The sequence below is a fragment of the Canis lupus genome, chromosome 6 (assembly GCF_003254725.2).
Source record: "Canis lupus dingo isolate Sandy chromosome 6, ASM325472v2, whole genome shotgun sequence".
Taxonomy (NCBI): domain Eukaryota; kingdom Metazoa; phylum Chordata; class Mammalia; order Carnivora; family Canidae; genus Canis; species Canis lupus.
Window position 1 is genome coordinate 24161714 of NC_064248.1, and position 14599 is coordinate 24176312.

At 40.7% G+C, this 14599-nt stretch overlaps 1 protein-coding gene across 9 annotated transcripts in view; it reads left to right on the forward strand.

Moving 5' to 3' along the window:
- Window positions 1-14599, forward strand: part of DNAH3 (dynein axonemal heavy chain 3) — a 171473-nt gene that overhangs the window by 25670 nt on the left and 131204 nt on the right. For all 9 annotated transcript variants that reach the window (XM_049111320.1, XM_049111321.1, XM_049111322.1 and 6 more), the window contains 5 exons: window positions 255-434; window positions 4384-4520; window positions 7568-7673; window positions 7862-8040; window positions 14036-14220. In XM_049111320.1, the coding sequence (XP_048967277.1) occupies window positions 255-434; window positions 4384-4520; window positions 7568-7673; window positions 7862-8040; window positions 14036-14220 (787 nt within the window). The remainder of the gene's footprint in view (window positions 1-254; window positions 435-4383; window positions 4521-7567; window positions 7674-7861; window positions 8041-14035; window positions 14221-14599) is intronic.

A 14599-nucleotide genomic window follows, 5' to 3' on the forward strand; every position in this document is an offset into this window, starting at 1 on the left:
AAAGGATTTGAAGATACTAATGCAAGAATTTCTAAGCAAAGTAAGCATAGTGAATAAAAGCTTTGGGGAAGGGGGAGTGGATGAGGTCAGGGTGGGCTAAGCCATACCTAGACCTTACTTGAACATAAACAGTATATGGGACTCCACATTTCCATTTCTGGTGTTCATGTCGTACTGTGAATGGATAAAATTCACTCCTTTGATTCTGGAAGGCCCCACCTTGTGACAGCCACCATATCTTATATCTCCTAAAGGATGGGAATGATTTTGAGGAGCCCTACCAAGAGATGGAGTTCTTCCTACCTCAGCTAATCACAATAAAACTTGAAGTCATTGAACCCATTATTGTCTTTAATCCATCTTTTGATGATTGCTGGGAATTAATACACAACTCTTTCTTGGAAATTATTAAGAACTCTAGAGAGATCCCCAAGGTATAGTATCAACTGAATCATTTGTTTATAGTTTTATTTACTTATTGAATAAAATATATTTAAAACGGCTGTTTTTACAAGGTATTTAGTTAGAGGAGTTTTACTTTGGGAGATAAACGCTGAATGTGCTCCCCCCTTGACTCCAGAAAGGAAACTTGAGCCATAAAGAAATGTCCATGCATTTGAGAATTGTGCTTTTATTTTTTTTTTAAAGATTCATTTATTTATTTGAGAGCGAGAAGAGAGCAAGCAGGGGGAGGGGCAGGGGAGAAGGAAAGAATCTCAAGCAGACTCACTGTTGAGTGTGGAGCCTGACATGGGGCTCAATCCCAGGACCCTGAGATCATGACCTGAGCCAAAATCAAGAGTTGGATGCTTAACTGACTGAGCCACCCAGATATCCCAAGAATTATGCTTTTAATAAGAGCATAATTAAGAATTACTTTGTGAGAGATGCCTGGGTGGCTCAGCAGTTGAGCGTCTTGCCTTTGGCTTGGGGCATGATCCCGGGGTCCTGGAATTGAGTCCCACAAGCAGGCTCTCTACATGGAGCCTGCTTCTCCTCCCTCTTTGTATATCTCTGCACTTCTCTCTGTGTCTCTCGTGAATAAATAAAAAAATCTTTACAAAAAAGGAAACCTTTGTGAGCAAGTAGATTTCCTCCCTACCCTGGCCGGCCATGATCCAACTTCAAAGGGGCAGATGTGTCCCAAGCCATATCCAACTTAGGTTGATTGCACAATGGAACAGTGCCATGAACTCACCAAGAATCTTCATAAAACGATATCTAATTTAGTTTGTTTAACCACTGAAGGCATCAAAGGGAAAATTAAAGCTTCCCTTCCTGGTCCAAACCCCTTCCAGTTTCCTTTCCTGGGTGGCATTGCTAATCATATTCCAGACACTTAGCAGACTTTTATTGCTGGCCAGGATCACCCACATGAGTGTGACTCTCTCGTGCTCTATCTTCTATTTCCCTCTGGATGGTCGATGTGTCAAGAAGACCAGTGCCCAGCGCCACGTAGGGAAGGGAACTGTGGGGTGTTTTTCTCTCTTTCTCCTCCTCCCTCCCTTCCCAGCCATTATGTGTAATGCTTAGATGCTCTTAAGTACTCTTCTCCTTGCAGTCTTATACTTTTATACTTATACTTATAGGATTCTAAAAGCTCAAGATTAGATTTGGGGGCTGTAGAGCAGCATATGAGGCCAAATGCTACAGTCAATCTCACCAGATAACTCTAAATTTGAGGTTTCAAATCCAACCAAGCCTGGTTAACAAGAAACTGGGTGTGCAGAGGGGAAAGAAACAGTGGGTAACTCTTCTACAATCAATATCCCTAGGAAGGAAATGAAAGAAGAGACCCTATAATTTGGAAGGATAAGTGTGGGGCTTGGGGACAGATAAAGTACATACCACTCAAGTTCTCTTTCACAGCAATATTTGTAAGCAGCTGGGCTGGGAGAGCCCAGGGCTCACTCATGTGGCTGTTCCAGCAAACATCAGCAGGGATGGTAGTAGATTTAGTGGATTGTAATGACAAGGAGATATAATCACAGGTCATAGTGTATACCAGGTTTGAAACCTAGACCCAAGTGAATGCCAATGGCACTTTATCAGGTTGTGAGAAAAAGCAGCCTAGGTTCAGTATTCTCCATCTAGAGATGCCCACAGCACTGGTTCATGCCTCAAACCCCATAGACTATTTTATCTCTGAATTGGATATTGAAACTTAAAAAAAAAAATAGCCCCTCGGGTTGAATATCTAATAAGAATATCTAAGAATGGGGCAGCCTGGGTGGCTCAGTGGTTTAGCGCCGCCTTCGGCCCGGAGCATGATCCTGGAGTCCCGGGATCAAGTCCTGCGTCGGGCTCTCTGCATGGAGCCTGCTTCTGCCTGTGTCTCTGCCTCTCTCTCTCTCTCTCTCTGTGTGTGTGTGTGTGTCTCATGAGTAAATAAATAAAATCTTAAAAAAAAAATCTAAGAAGAGTAACAGGTAGACAGTAGCCCCAACCCCTAGCGGACCTGCCTTTTTTATGGTTAAATTTTATTTTAATTTTACTTTATTTAAAGATTTTATTTATTTGAGCAAGGATGAGGGATAGAACATGAGTGGGGTTAGGGGCAAAGGGAGAGGGAGAAGCTGGCTCCCTGCTGAGTATGGAGCCCAACACAGACAGGCCTCAATCCCAGGACCCTGAGTTCATGACCAGAGCTCAAGTCAGATGCTTAACCATCCAGGTATCCCTTTATTTATTTATTTTTAAGATTTTTTTTTAAGATTTTATTTATTTATTCATGAGAGACACAGACAGAGAGAGAGGCAGAGACACAGTTAGAAGGGAGAAGCAGGATCTATGCAGGGAGCCCAATGTGGGTCTCCATCCCAGGTCTCCAGGACCACACCCTGGGCTGAAGGCAGCGCTAAACCACTGGGCCACCTGGGCTGCCCTAAGATTTTATTTTTAATTAATCTCTACACCCGATGTGGGGCTCGAACTCACAATCCTGAGATCAAGAATCCTATGCTCCACCGACTGAGCCAGCCAGGTACCCCCCAAATTTAAAAATAACAGTTTCAAGGTACAGAAGGGAAGCCTATTTATGAAAAGGTTACTAAAGGAAACCAAAGTAAATATTAGAAAATACTTGTCTTAGTAATTGAGACATGGATGCTACAATACTGATTGAAATGAAAAGAGGTGAATGAGAGGCATAAATACAATGAAGTGGGGTGAACTAAGGGTTTTCTAAAACTGAAAATGCAAAAGGAAAATTTAAATCAGCATTAGCAGCCATGTCAATGCATTACTTTCATGATCAGAAATACACACACACATACACACATACATTATTATGGAAGGGGTCTACTTGGGCCAGTCTCTCTCCTGATGGGAGAATTTTCTCACTCTAAGTGCCAGGGAAATCCTGAACTTGGAGAAGCGTGTAGGTGTGAGCACTAAGGGTGATGACAAGACCAAGAAGTCAGGAACTAGAGAACCAGGGAGATCAGCAGATGGTAACCATGATTACCTGGAAAAGGCACCATTGATCTCTGTTTAGTTTTACAGACTACTCTACAGGGCATGGGAGAACAAGCCACATTTAAAGGACAGTAAAAGGTTTTACTTTCTCTCTCAACTGAAGACTTCTTCTCAAGAAACAATCCCTTATGCTGCCCACATGTAATCTCTTGCATGGTCTGGATATACCAATTATGTATCCCTAAACCATTTCATCTGTATGCTTGACCAATGCCAGATCCTCCATTTCTTTGCTTTCAACCACTGTCTGCAGTGTGGCCACAGCAAAGAAATTATTCCTCCACTGGCTTAAAAACCTTTAGATTGTCCAAAGAGGGAGGACACAGACTATTTGCATTAGCTTTTCCCCCTTTCTAAATCAGTGCATTTTCATCCATGGTACATAACTACTGTAACTAAGTAGAGCACTCTGACAGTCTTTTCTGGGACCAATCACTTAACTTTCTCAGTAAGGAGGACAGTGGGTCCCTAGCAGGGACTTGGCCGTCTTCATGAGTCATACAAATGAGAACATTTCTCAGGGACACACTTATGCCATTAAGAAGTTAAAGAACCTGAGAGGCACCTGGGTGGCTCAGTCATTTAAGCATCTGCCTTCGGCTCAGGTCACATTCTACTTTAAGCAGGGAAACCTCACATCCTAACTGAGGTCCATGGGGACTCTCCATGGACCAGAGACTTGAAAGTTCAATGAAGGGAAAGATGATTAACCCAAAAAGAGGGAGAGGAGAGAGGTCAAGGGAACAGAAGGGTGATTCTGGTGCTATCCAAGAGGAAAAAGAGTGAAAATGTAAACTGGTGTCCCTGGAAATGTGTCTGTTGCAAAAGATTTTACATTTTGGTGCCATTTCCTTTCTTAATGTTGTGTGGCTGTCTTGTGACACCAAAACAATTTCTATTCTTTAGGTGGAATCTGTCCTGTTCCCAGAGTTGAAAGGCTATAATCTGATTCTTGGAACCGTTAACACTGAAGAAAAACTAGTTTCTGATTTTGTGGATCAAACCTTTGAGGTATTTCAGAAGAATCAAGTTGGACCCCGCAAGTAAGTAGGTTTAGTTGTAACTTAAGCCATTTTGTTATGGATTTGTTTGTCATCAATTTACAATCACTGTTCCCACATATCAGAAATGTATACATAGTGAGAATAGCCCAATACTTACATAGGTATTACTCTTTATCTCCACTTTACAGGTGAGGAAGCTTTCCCAACATTATACAGCAAATAAATAGGAGAACAAGAATTCAAACTTAGTTACAGGTCCACCTCCATTATCTGAAGGCTGTGAGGCTGGATAGGTTTTGGTATTTAGAAATTTCTGGATTTTAGAAAAGTAACAATATACTTTTATATAATGTATAAAAGTATATATCATATATTATGATCCAGTTTCAACAAGACCTCAGGAAGCACCCCTTAATTAAATGTATTGATATTTCTATAGTGAAAAGTATGAATATTCAGCCAAGTAGCCTCATATTAATTTAGACCAGCTTTTGCTATCAAGTGAATTTTGAAGTGGCTTTCTGTTTTCAGAGCTTTTTGGAATTGAGAATTAAAGAAAGGGGATTGAGGACTAGTTATCTGAATGCTCCTTAATTATTATACTGTAGAATATCTCACAGTTGCTCATGTGAGCAGTCCCTAGTTTAGGGTAATCAGATAATACAGCTTCCAAACTGAGACACTTTGAGAGTGAAGAAGGCTTTATTTTTTTTAACTTTTTAAAAGATTTTATTTATTTATTCATAAGAGAGACAGAGACATAGGCAGAGGGAGAAGCAGGCTCCAGGCAGGGAGCCCAACGTGGGACTCGATCCCAGGACTCTGGGATCATGCCCTAAGCCAAAGGCAGACTGCTGAGCCACCCAGGCATCCCTGAAGAAGGCTTTATTAACAATTGCCATGGCACAACAAATAAATCTGGGTGATCCCAGGCAAACCAGAATACATGGGTTTCTTCAATGCAGCTCTGTCAATATATTAGGCCAGAAAACTCTGGATTGTGAGGAGCTGCTGTACATGGTAGGATGTTTAGCAGCATCCCTGACCTATACCCATTAGATGCCAATAGGATCCTCCCACAGCCATTACAACTAAAAGCATCCTGAGACATGGCCAAATGACCCCTGAGTGGTCAGATCACCCCCAGTTGAGAACTACTTCAAATCTAGTCTGAAAATCATAGACTCAGATTTGGAAGCTATGTCCTTATGAATTTGATGTGGGGGCATCTATTTGAAACCTCTGTTTCCTCTGTTTTTGGAGTCTGACACATAGTTTGTCTTTTTGGACTGACTGCTCCTCATACTATGTCTCAGTTTTAGAATCTCTGAAGTATTGGCCAATTCCTAGAAGTGTACCACTGGGCCCTACAAAACTAATTCTGCTTACTCCATAGTTAAGCATTATTTTATTTATTATTTTGTTTTATTTTATTATTTTACTTTATTTCTTATTATTTTAATTTTTTTAAGTAGGCTCCATCATGGGGCATGAACTAATGACCTCAAGATCAAGAGTCACTGCCCTACTAAGCCAGCCAGGTGCCCTCATGTCATCTTTATTTTCATTCAAACTTTTTAGAAAGACTTTATTTTTTAAAAAGTATTTTATTAATTTATTTGACAGAGAGAGCACAAGCAGGGGGAGTAGGAGAGGGAGAAGCAGGTTCCCCGCTAAGCAGGGAGCCTGATACAGGGCTTGACCCCAGGACCCTGGAATCATGACCTGAGCCAAAGACAGTCCCTTAACGAACTGAGCCACCCAGGTACCCCTAAAAAAGTAAAAAATAAATTACTTTATTTTTTTTAAGATTTATTTATTCATGAGAGACACACACACAGAGAGAAACAGAGACATAGGCAGAGGGAGAAGCAGGCTCCATGCAGGGAGCCCGATGTGGGACTCAATCCCCAGGACTCCAGCATCACGCCCTGAGCCGAAGGCAGACGCTTAACCGCTGAGCCACCCAGGCGTCCCAAATTACTTTATTTTTAAGTAATCTCTATACCCAATGTAAGGCTCAAACTCACAATCCTGAGATGCAGAGTCTATGCTCCACAGACTAAGCCAGCCATATGCCCCTAATTCAAATTTTTTTTCAACTCATAGCATCCCAGATACATCCTCCATTTGGGAGAAATCTGTCCAGCCATTTTTGCATGATCTGATAAGACAGGAAAACTTAATTTTATCCAATAGATTTTAGATTCATTAGTTCCAAATTTTCATCTTAAAACTTAGTCGTAGAATTTTAGAGGTGGAAGAAGGAAGAGGAACTAATGTTTATTACATATTGACTGTATATCAAACACTGTATTCAATTCTTTATATGTACATTATTATAGGTAAGCCTTACAACAATCCTTTGAGGTGTTAATATTTCCACTTAAGGTTTATGTATACAATGGAATATTACTCAGCCATTAGAAATGACAAATACCCACCATTTGCTTCGATGTGGATGGAACTGGAGGATATTATGCTGAGTGAAATAAGTCAATCAGGGAAGGACAAACATTATATGGTCTCATTCATTTGGGGAATATAAAAAAATAGTGAAAGGGAATAAAGGGGAAAGAAGAAAAAATGAGTGGGAAATATCAGAAAGGGAGACAGAACATGAAAGACTCCTAACTCTGGGAAACGAACAAGGGGTGGTGGAAAGGGAGGTGGGCGGGGGGTGGGGGTGACTGGGTGACGGGCACTGAGGGGGGCACTTGATGGGATGAGCACTGGGTGTTATTCTATATGTTGGCAAATTGAACACCAATAAAAAATAAATTAAAAAATAAATAAATAAAAATAAAAATGCCCCAAATAAAAAAATATATATATTTCCACTTAAGACACTGATCTTTGGAAAAGAGAAATATCTTCTCTAAGTTCATGCAGGTAGGAAGTGGCAAAATTGGAATTTGAAGCCAAAGCTATGAATTCCCAGTTCAGTATACTTTTTGCCATATTATATTTCCCTTTCCTGCTTTGGGCTAATTTTTATGATCTTATATCTTCATTTGCTACTTTTCCTAATCTGATTTGGTGACCTGTATTTGCATGTCTGATTTTATACCCTTCGATTATGGAAGATACTTAAACGTATACAAAAAGTATGATGACTTATTGGATAACATGGCAGAACAAAACATCACTGCGTTCCTGAAAGAAAATCATGAAATTGAGGATTTTGTGACGGTAGGAAATATCACTTGTTATTTCATATCTTGGTGACTTGTGCTGCTGCCAATCCAATACGTAGTCAGTATATTTTGTTAGTATATATGCCGTGGTCAGCATTGGACTCGGCTGGCTGGGGGTGCAGCTGGGGCAAGTGCATGAAGGCTAAAGGCAAATCAAGCTGCTGACTGTGCTCCTTTCTACAGAGGATCAGTAGCATAAAAAAACGGAGAAATGAAATTGCATCAATGCACATTACCGTGCCTTTGGCCATGTTCTGCCTTGACACCATGACCTTAAATTATGACCTCTGTGAGCGAGCCCAAAATCTTAAAGACCGTCTGATTCAATTCCAAGTGGAAGTAAACCGGGACACCAATACCAGGTACTGTTCCTATGGACAGAGAGAGAGCAACAATATTTGGCATGAATGGGAGAATGGAAAAGTAGCCAGAACTTGTACCTTCCAGCAATGACCAGACAGAAATTCTAGCTTAGGTCGTTTCTGCTCCAGAGAGAGGGTAGTGAGGAATTCAGGTTCAGGCTAGATGGTGAACAGAAGAGAGAATACTATGTGGGGTTTGGAGCAGAAAGGAAGAAAACATCTGGCAGCTGTCCATCTCTGATCCCTCAGCCTTTGCTTTCTTGGAGCCATCTTTAGGGAGATGCCACGTCATGGACTTGGCTGTCTGAGGCCACAGGCCTTCTCCCCGGCCATCAAGCACACATTCAGAGACACAAGGTGCTTACTGGCACCCTCTGGAATCACTCCTGTGTGGGCTTCTGGTGTATAGGTCAGAGGAGTCTGTCATTCGATCTTCAGCTCAATGTGGTACCTTCATTTCACCAATGACTATATATTAGTGAAGATGTTTTTGGTTCTAAGGGATAGAAGCTCAGATAGACTGGCTAAAGTGAAAAGGGGTGTCTGGGGCTCACGTGTTGAAAAGTTCAGAAATTGCTAGATTCAGGCCCTCCACGCTGCAATTAGGGATATAGCCTGTCTCCCTCTACTCAGCCTTCATTCTCTGACAGGCACTCTCCAGTCAAGGACCTAGCAGCTCCATGCTTATACCTCCCAGGTTTCCATCCAGAGGGGGAAGTGGTTTCTCCCTTTCCAGTTACCTCAAAGATCCTGGCCCATGTGACACCAGCCTGACTTGGGGATTTTATGTAGCCCTGAATCAAATGCCATGGTATAACTATATGAAAGTTGCAAAATGATTAATCCATGTTATTCTAGCTCTCCAGAGTGCTTTTAACTGTAGACTAAGACAAGTTAGTAAGCACGGCCACTACTAATATTGTTATATGTTGTATTATTATATGTTGTATTATCCCTCAACATACAACATATGTTGTATGTTGAGGGATTGTATTATATTATATATATATAATGAATAATACAACATATTAATATTATAACAATGTTATATATATAAATATATAAAATTTTAGCATTTTCTAGTACCTTAAGTTTACAGAATACATTTCAGAACCTCATGAGCAAATTTGAGATAATAATAACCTACCATTTTTCCAGCACATGTCTGGAAACAGTCTGGGCACTGTATAAGCATTCTGAACACTATAGATCTAATCAAGTCTTTACAACAACCCCAGAAGATGGTTCACTATTCTCTCCATTATGCTAGTGAAAAAACTGAGACTCCTGAGAGGTTAGCAAGTGGCACATTACAGGGCTTAACCTAGTTTATTTTGACCCCAAAGTCCATACTTTCCACCACCACACTCCCCACATTCAGCTTTCTCATAGAGTGATGAAATGATAGGATTCCTGGTTTGAGTGCCAGAAGATTTGGTTTTGAATCTAAGACCTTCCATTTACTAGCTGTGTGTCCTCTGACTTCACCTCTTGTATCTTCAGTATCTGCCTATAGAATAAAAATTTGGGACCAGGACATAGAACTACTTCAATCTAGTAGGACACTTTCTTTGGGAAGTTTGAGCTTCAAAGAAAATTTATTTTGTAAGCAGTAGTTCTTTTGTTCATGTTAAGTGAAAGCAACATGGTGCCTTGGCTGGTCAGTGCATCCATCTTCATCAAAATAAGTTCCTTCAGGGGATCCCTGGGTGGCGCAGCGGTTTGGCGCCTGCCTTTGGCCCAGGGCGCGATCCTGGAGACCCGGGATCGAATCCCACGTCGGGCTCCCGGTGCATGGAGCCTGCTTCTCCCTCTGCCTGTGTCTCTGCCTCTCTCTCTCTCTCTCTCTCTCTCTCTCTCTCTCTCTCTCTCTGTCTCTCATGAATAAATAAAATCTTAAAAAAAAATAAGTTCCTTCATCAATATAATTTCCTTAGACCTTTTAGATATAAGTGAAAATAAAGGTCTCCTTATGAACCCAAGGATTTCTAAGGATGTGGAAACCCCAGGTTGGTGGCTGAGCTTCTTTCTTCCTGGCTTAAAAATGGTGACTCTGACTCATTTGGCTTTCTCAACCACCCCACAAGTAGGTAAGACTGATATAAGGTCCCTTACTGAATGGAGGAGAAAATGAGGCCCAGAAAGAAAAATTCGCTTTCCTAAGCAGATGGGTTTGAATTTTGTCTTCTCATCCCAAACTCTGTCCTTGCCACTTCATTGTCCTGTCATTGCTGGGAGTGGGGTGCCTTACTGTTGCCAGTGACTACGTGTACCCTAGAATGTGGAGTACTCTGCACATAAAGGAAAGGAGGACACTTTGGAGTACATTGGTAAGAAAGTGGGCATGCCATTCATACCCACTACAGGTACATGGGTTTAAGGCTGCTAAAGCAAGGACCTGGAATATTGACCAAAAATTCAAGGACCTACATAGATTCACATAAAATTATCCTTATGGTCCAGCTGCTTGTTTCCTTCAATGTGAGAACTGTTATCCAAATAATGACAGCAGGTAGAAGCCACAGATTAATCAAGATTTATTAGTCTCCTTTATGCCATCTCCTACACAAGAGAATAGCCCTGTGCTTATGGGACCTCTGGCCTTTTACATTTTAAATAACATCATCTCTATATGTAGAAAGCAAGGCTTTTTGTCCTCAGCTTATCCCTGAATATTAAGGTGTTCTGTTGGTCAGATGCCTCCTATCAATGACCCATATTGAGGACCTTTTAGAGAATCTAACGGGTATTGGGTTTGCTACCACCCTTCTGGGCCTTGGCAAGAAGCTGATATCTAGTAGCCACATACTATTTATCTTCTGAATTCTCATACAAAAGGGAGGAAGGTTGGAGTTTCATCAGGTAAGAGTCTATTAGACTAAGAGGCTCCACCTATATTAGGCTAGACTAGATGCTGTAATGAATAGACTTAAGATGTCATGACTGAGGCACACCTGGGTGGCTCAGTCAGTTAAGCATCTACCTTCAGTTCAGGTCATAATCCCAGGATCCTGGGATCAAGCCCATATCAGGCTTCCTGCTCAGTGGGGAGCCTGCTTCTCCCTCTCTCTGCCCCCTACTCGTGCTCTCTCAAATAAATAAGTAAAGTCTTTTTTAAAATGTTATGACTGAACACTATAGAAGTTTTATTCTGCCCTTTCACGAAGATGGCACCAAAGGTGAAGAAAAACGCCCCTGCCCCTCCCAAAGCTGAAACCAAAGCAAAGGCTTTGAAAGCTAAGAAAGTGGTGCTGAAAGGCATGCACAGTCACAAAAAAAAGAAGATCCGTAGGTCACCTACATTCCAATGACCCAAGACCCTGCCTCTCTGAAGGCAGCCCAAATATCCTCAAAAGAGCGCCCTCAGGAGAAACAAGCTTGATCACTATGCCATCATCAAGTTCCCCCTGACTACTGAGTCAGCCATGAAGAAAATAGAAGACAACAACACACTTGTATTCATTGTGGATGTCAAAGCCAATAAGCACCAGATCAAACAGGCTGTGAAGAAGCTCTATGACATTGATGTGGCCAAGGTCAACACCTTGATCAGGCCTGATGGAGAGAAGAAAGCATATGTTCTACTGGCTCCTGACTGATGCTTTGGATGTTGCCAACAAAATTGAGATCATCTAAACTGAGTCCAGCCAGCTATAAATCTAAATTTTTTCACCATAAAAAAGGAAGTTTTATTTCTTTTTTTAAGATTTATTTATTTATTTATTTATTTATTTATTTATTTATTTATTTATGATAGACATAGAGAGAGAGAGAGAGGCAGAGACACAGGAGGAGGGAGAAGCAGGCTCCATGCCAGGAGCCCGACATGGGACTCGATCCCAGGATTAAAACTCTAGGATCGCACCCTGGGCCGAAGGCAGGCACTAAACTGCTAAACCACCCAGGGATCCCTGGAAGTTTTATTTCTTCTCAGGGTAGCTCCAGATTGGTGGGGGAGACCTACTATGTACATCCAGAAATTCAAGCATATGGTGACTTTACATCTTTAACATGTAGCTTTCAAGGTCATTCTCAATGTTGACATCCTAGACAGTTGGAAGGAGGAAAGAGCATAAAGGGATATGCAAATACAGTTTTATTTGCTGCTCCTGAAAGTGATACTCATCCCTGCTTCCCACTTCACACTAACTGCAACTCAATCACGTAACTATATTTGCTGTTGACTGAACTGTCCTTCTTTGTTCTGTACCCCTCCTAGCTACCCTGCTATCTTGGGTTCTGGTCCAGTTCAGCCAGTGTGTCCCTGAGACATCACAGAGCCCTTCACCAGCAGGAGCAGTCACTCAGCTGTTATAACAGACTAGATTTCATTTATCTAAGTACTCAGAAGGTGCCTGCTCTGTGCCAGCAAGGCACTGGCTTCTGGGAATAATTAAGGGGGATATCTTCTCTGCCCTCAGAGACTTGACACATTCAGTCTACAGCAAAGCCTTAGTGTCTAGTGACTATTTGAAACCAAGGCCTATAAGGAGATGATGAGGTTAAATGAGGTCACAAGAATGAAGCCCTAATCCAATAGAGCTATTGCCCTAATAAGAAGAGGAAGAGACACCAGAACTCTTTCCCCCTCTACCACATGAGGTCACAATGAGAAAGGCAGCTGTCTGCAAGCCAGCAAGAAAGCCCTTACCAGGAACCAAATTAGTTGGTACGTTGATCTTGGACTTCCCAGCCTCCAGAGCTGTGAAAAAATAATTTTCTGTTGTTTAGGTCATCCAGTCTGTGATATTTTGTTGTGGTAGCCTAAGCTGACTAGTAAGATACCCAACTAAAAATACAAAGGAAACGACATGTAATGTAGCTCAGAGTCCAAGAACTGGAAAATACTTCTAATCTACAGTATTGAACCTATGTTGTGCAGTAGTTAATTTTTCTCTGCAGAAATCTTCTAAATTACATAAAAAATCATTTCTAAAGTCTTGGCAGCATCTGCAAAGATGTTTTAATCCTATTTTCTTCAGTTTGATAAAATTAGCTTCATTATGGTGAGGTCTCCTTACATTAAGAAGAATTATTGAGTGTCAATTATACTTCAATTAAAAAAATAAAAACAAAAAAATATTGAGGACTTCAATATTGAGAGGAGTGGTTTTTATCTGTAATTTATGAACGTCAACATGTAATGATCAGTGTAATGATCAGACTAATAACAAACACTGTGAGAGCAATTTGCTAACAGTTCTTGAAGGCCACTGTGTGCTAGGCATGGATGTATTGCAGATAATTTGTTCTTAATTATAATTAAAATACTGATGATAGTCATCATTGGCTTTTGTATAAATTTGAATTATCCTTATAGTAGTACCCTTTTTCATAGTCTTGTGTTTGGGAAGTGGGCAGTTAGATCCAGTGGTTGAATGTCAGTTTCTCTTTATCATCTAGGAACTACTCCTAGCACATGAGGATAAATTTGCTGACATACTGTGAAGAGTAGTGATTACCAATTAATTTAGTGCTCTGCTCAACATAAAATTCAAAGAGTCACTATTGGTGGTGGTAGTGATGGTGGTATTCATGTTGTTTTTGTCTAAATCTGGATTCTACCCATGGTACATTTATTAAGAGTACAAGCTTTGGAACTGATTGAACCAAGTTCACATCTTGTCTCTGATACCTCCACACCATGTTGCTTTGGATAAAGTTATTCAGCCTTACTTTCTTCCATTCTAAAATGTTGATAATCGTCCCTACCCCTTAGAATGTTGTGAAGATTAAATGAGCCAATATATATTCAGTGATTAGAATGGGGCATAGGACATAGTAAACCCATGAGATATTATTTCCTTTACTACTGTTTTTATTATTGAGTGTGGTGTGCATGTAAATATTACCCATCATGGATTTGCAGGTAGAGAAAAGTTGGAAACCATTATTCTAGTTGACAAATAAGAATCATGCCTGTTTAGCATAATAGATTTTATAAGAAAGTGATTTTAGGTGATAATGGTGATGGTGGCTGTTTCTTTCCCTGTAGCATTTGTAATCAGTACAATATCATCGCAGACAAAGTCAGTGAGATTCCTGCCAACACTGAGGAGCTGGTATTCCTCATTGAATTCTTAAAGAAATCAAGTAATGTCACCGTGTTCAAACTCAGGAGGCAACTTAGAGATGCAATTGAACGGTTAGAGTTCTTGATGGATTATGCAGACCTACCCCGTAAGTCCAACACCCTGTAGACTTATATGCAAATGTATATTTATATTTTTAGAAATAAGGAGTCAGGAAGGAGAGTTAGTAATCCTACCACTAAATGTCAATTTTGGGAGAGCTGCTTTTCAAGCATCCCCATATATTAAAGGCACTAATTTCCACACTCTTACACAAAGAAATTTGAATCAAACAAAAGGGATCTTATTGTTAAGCTAAAAGAAGAAATATCTAGGGACTTGATGAGTTCTTAGATGCCTTTCTTGATATCTGTGTCTGGTGTTTCTGAAAAAGTCACTTCCAAATGCAGAGTCCCTTTATAAATGGATAGATTTATTTCATCTATAATCTTAATGCAATTCCACCTTTGAGGAGAGGCCAGGGCACT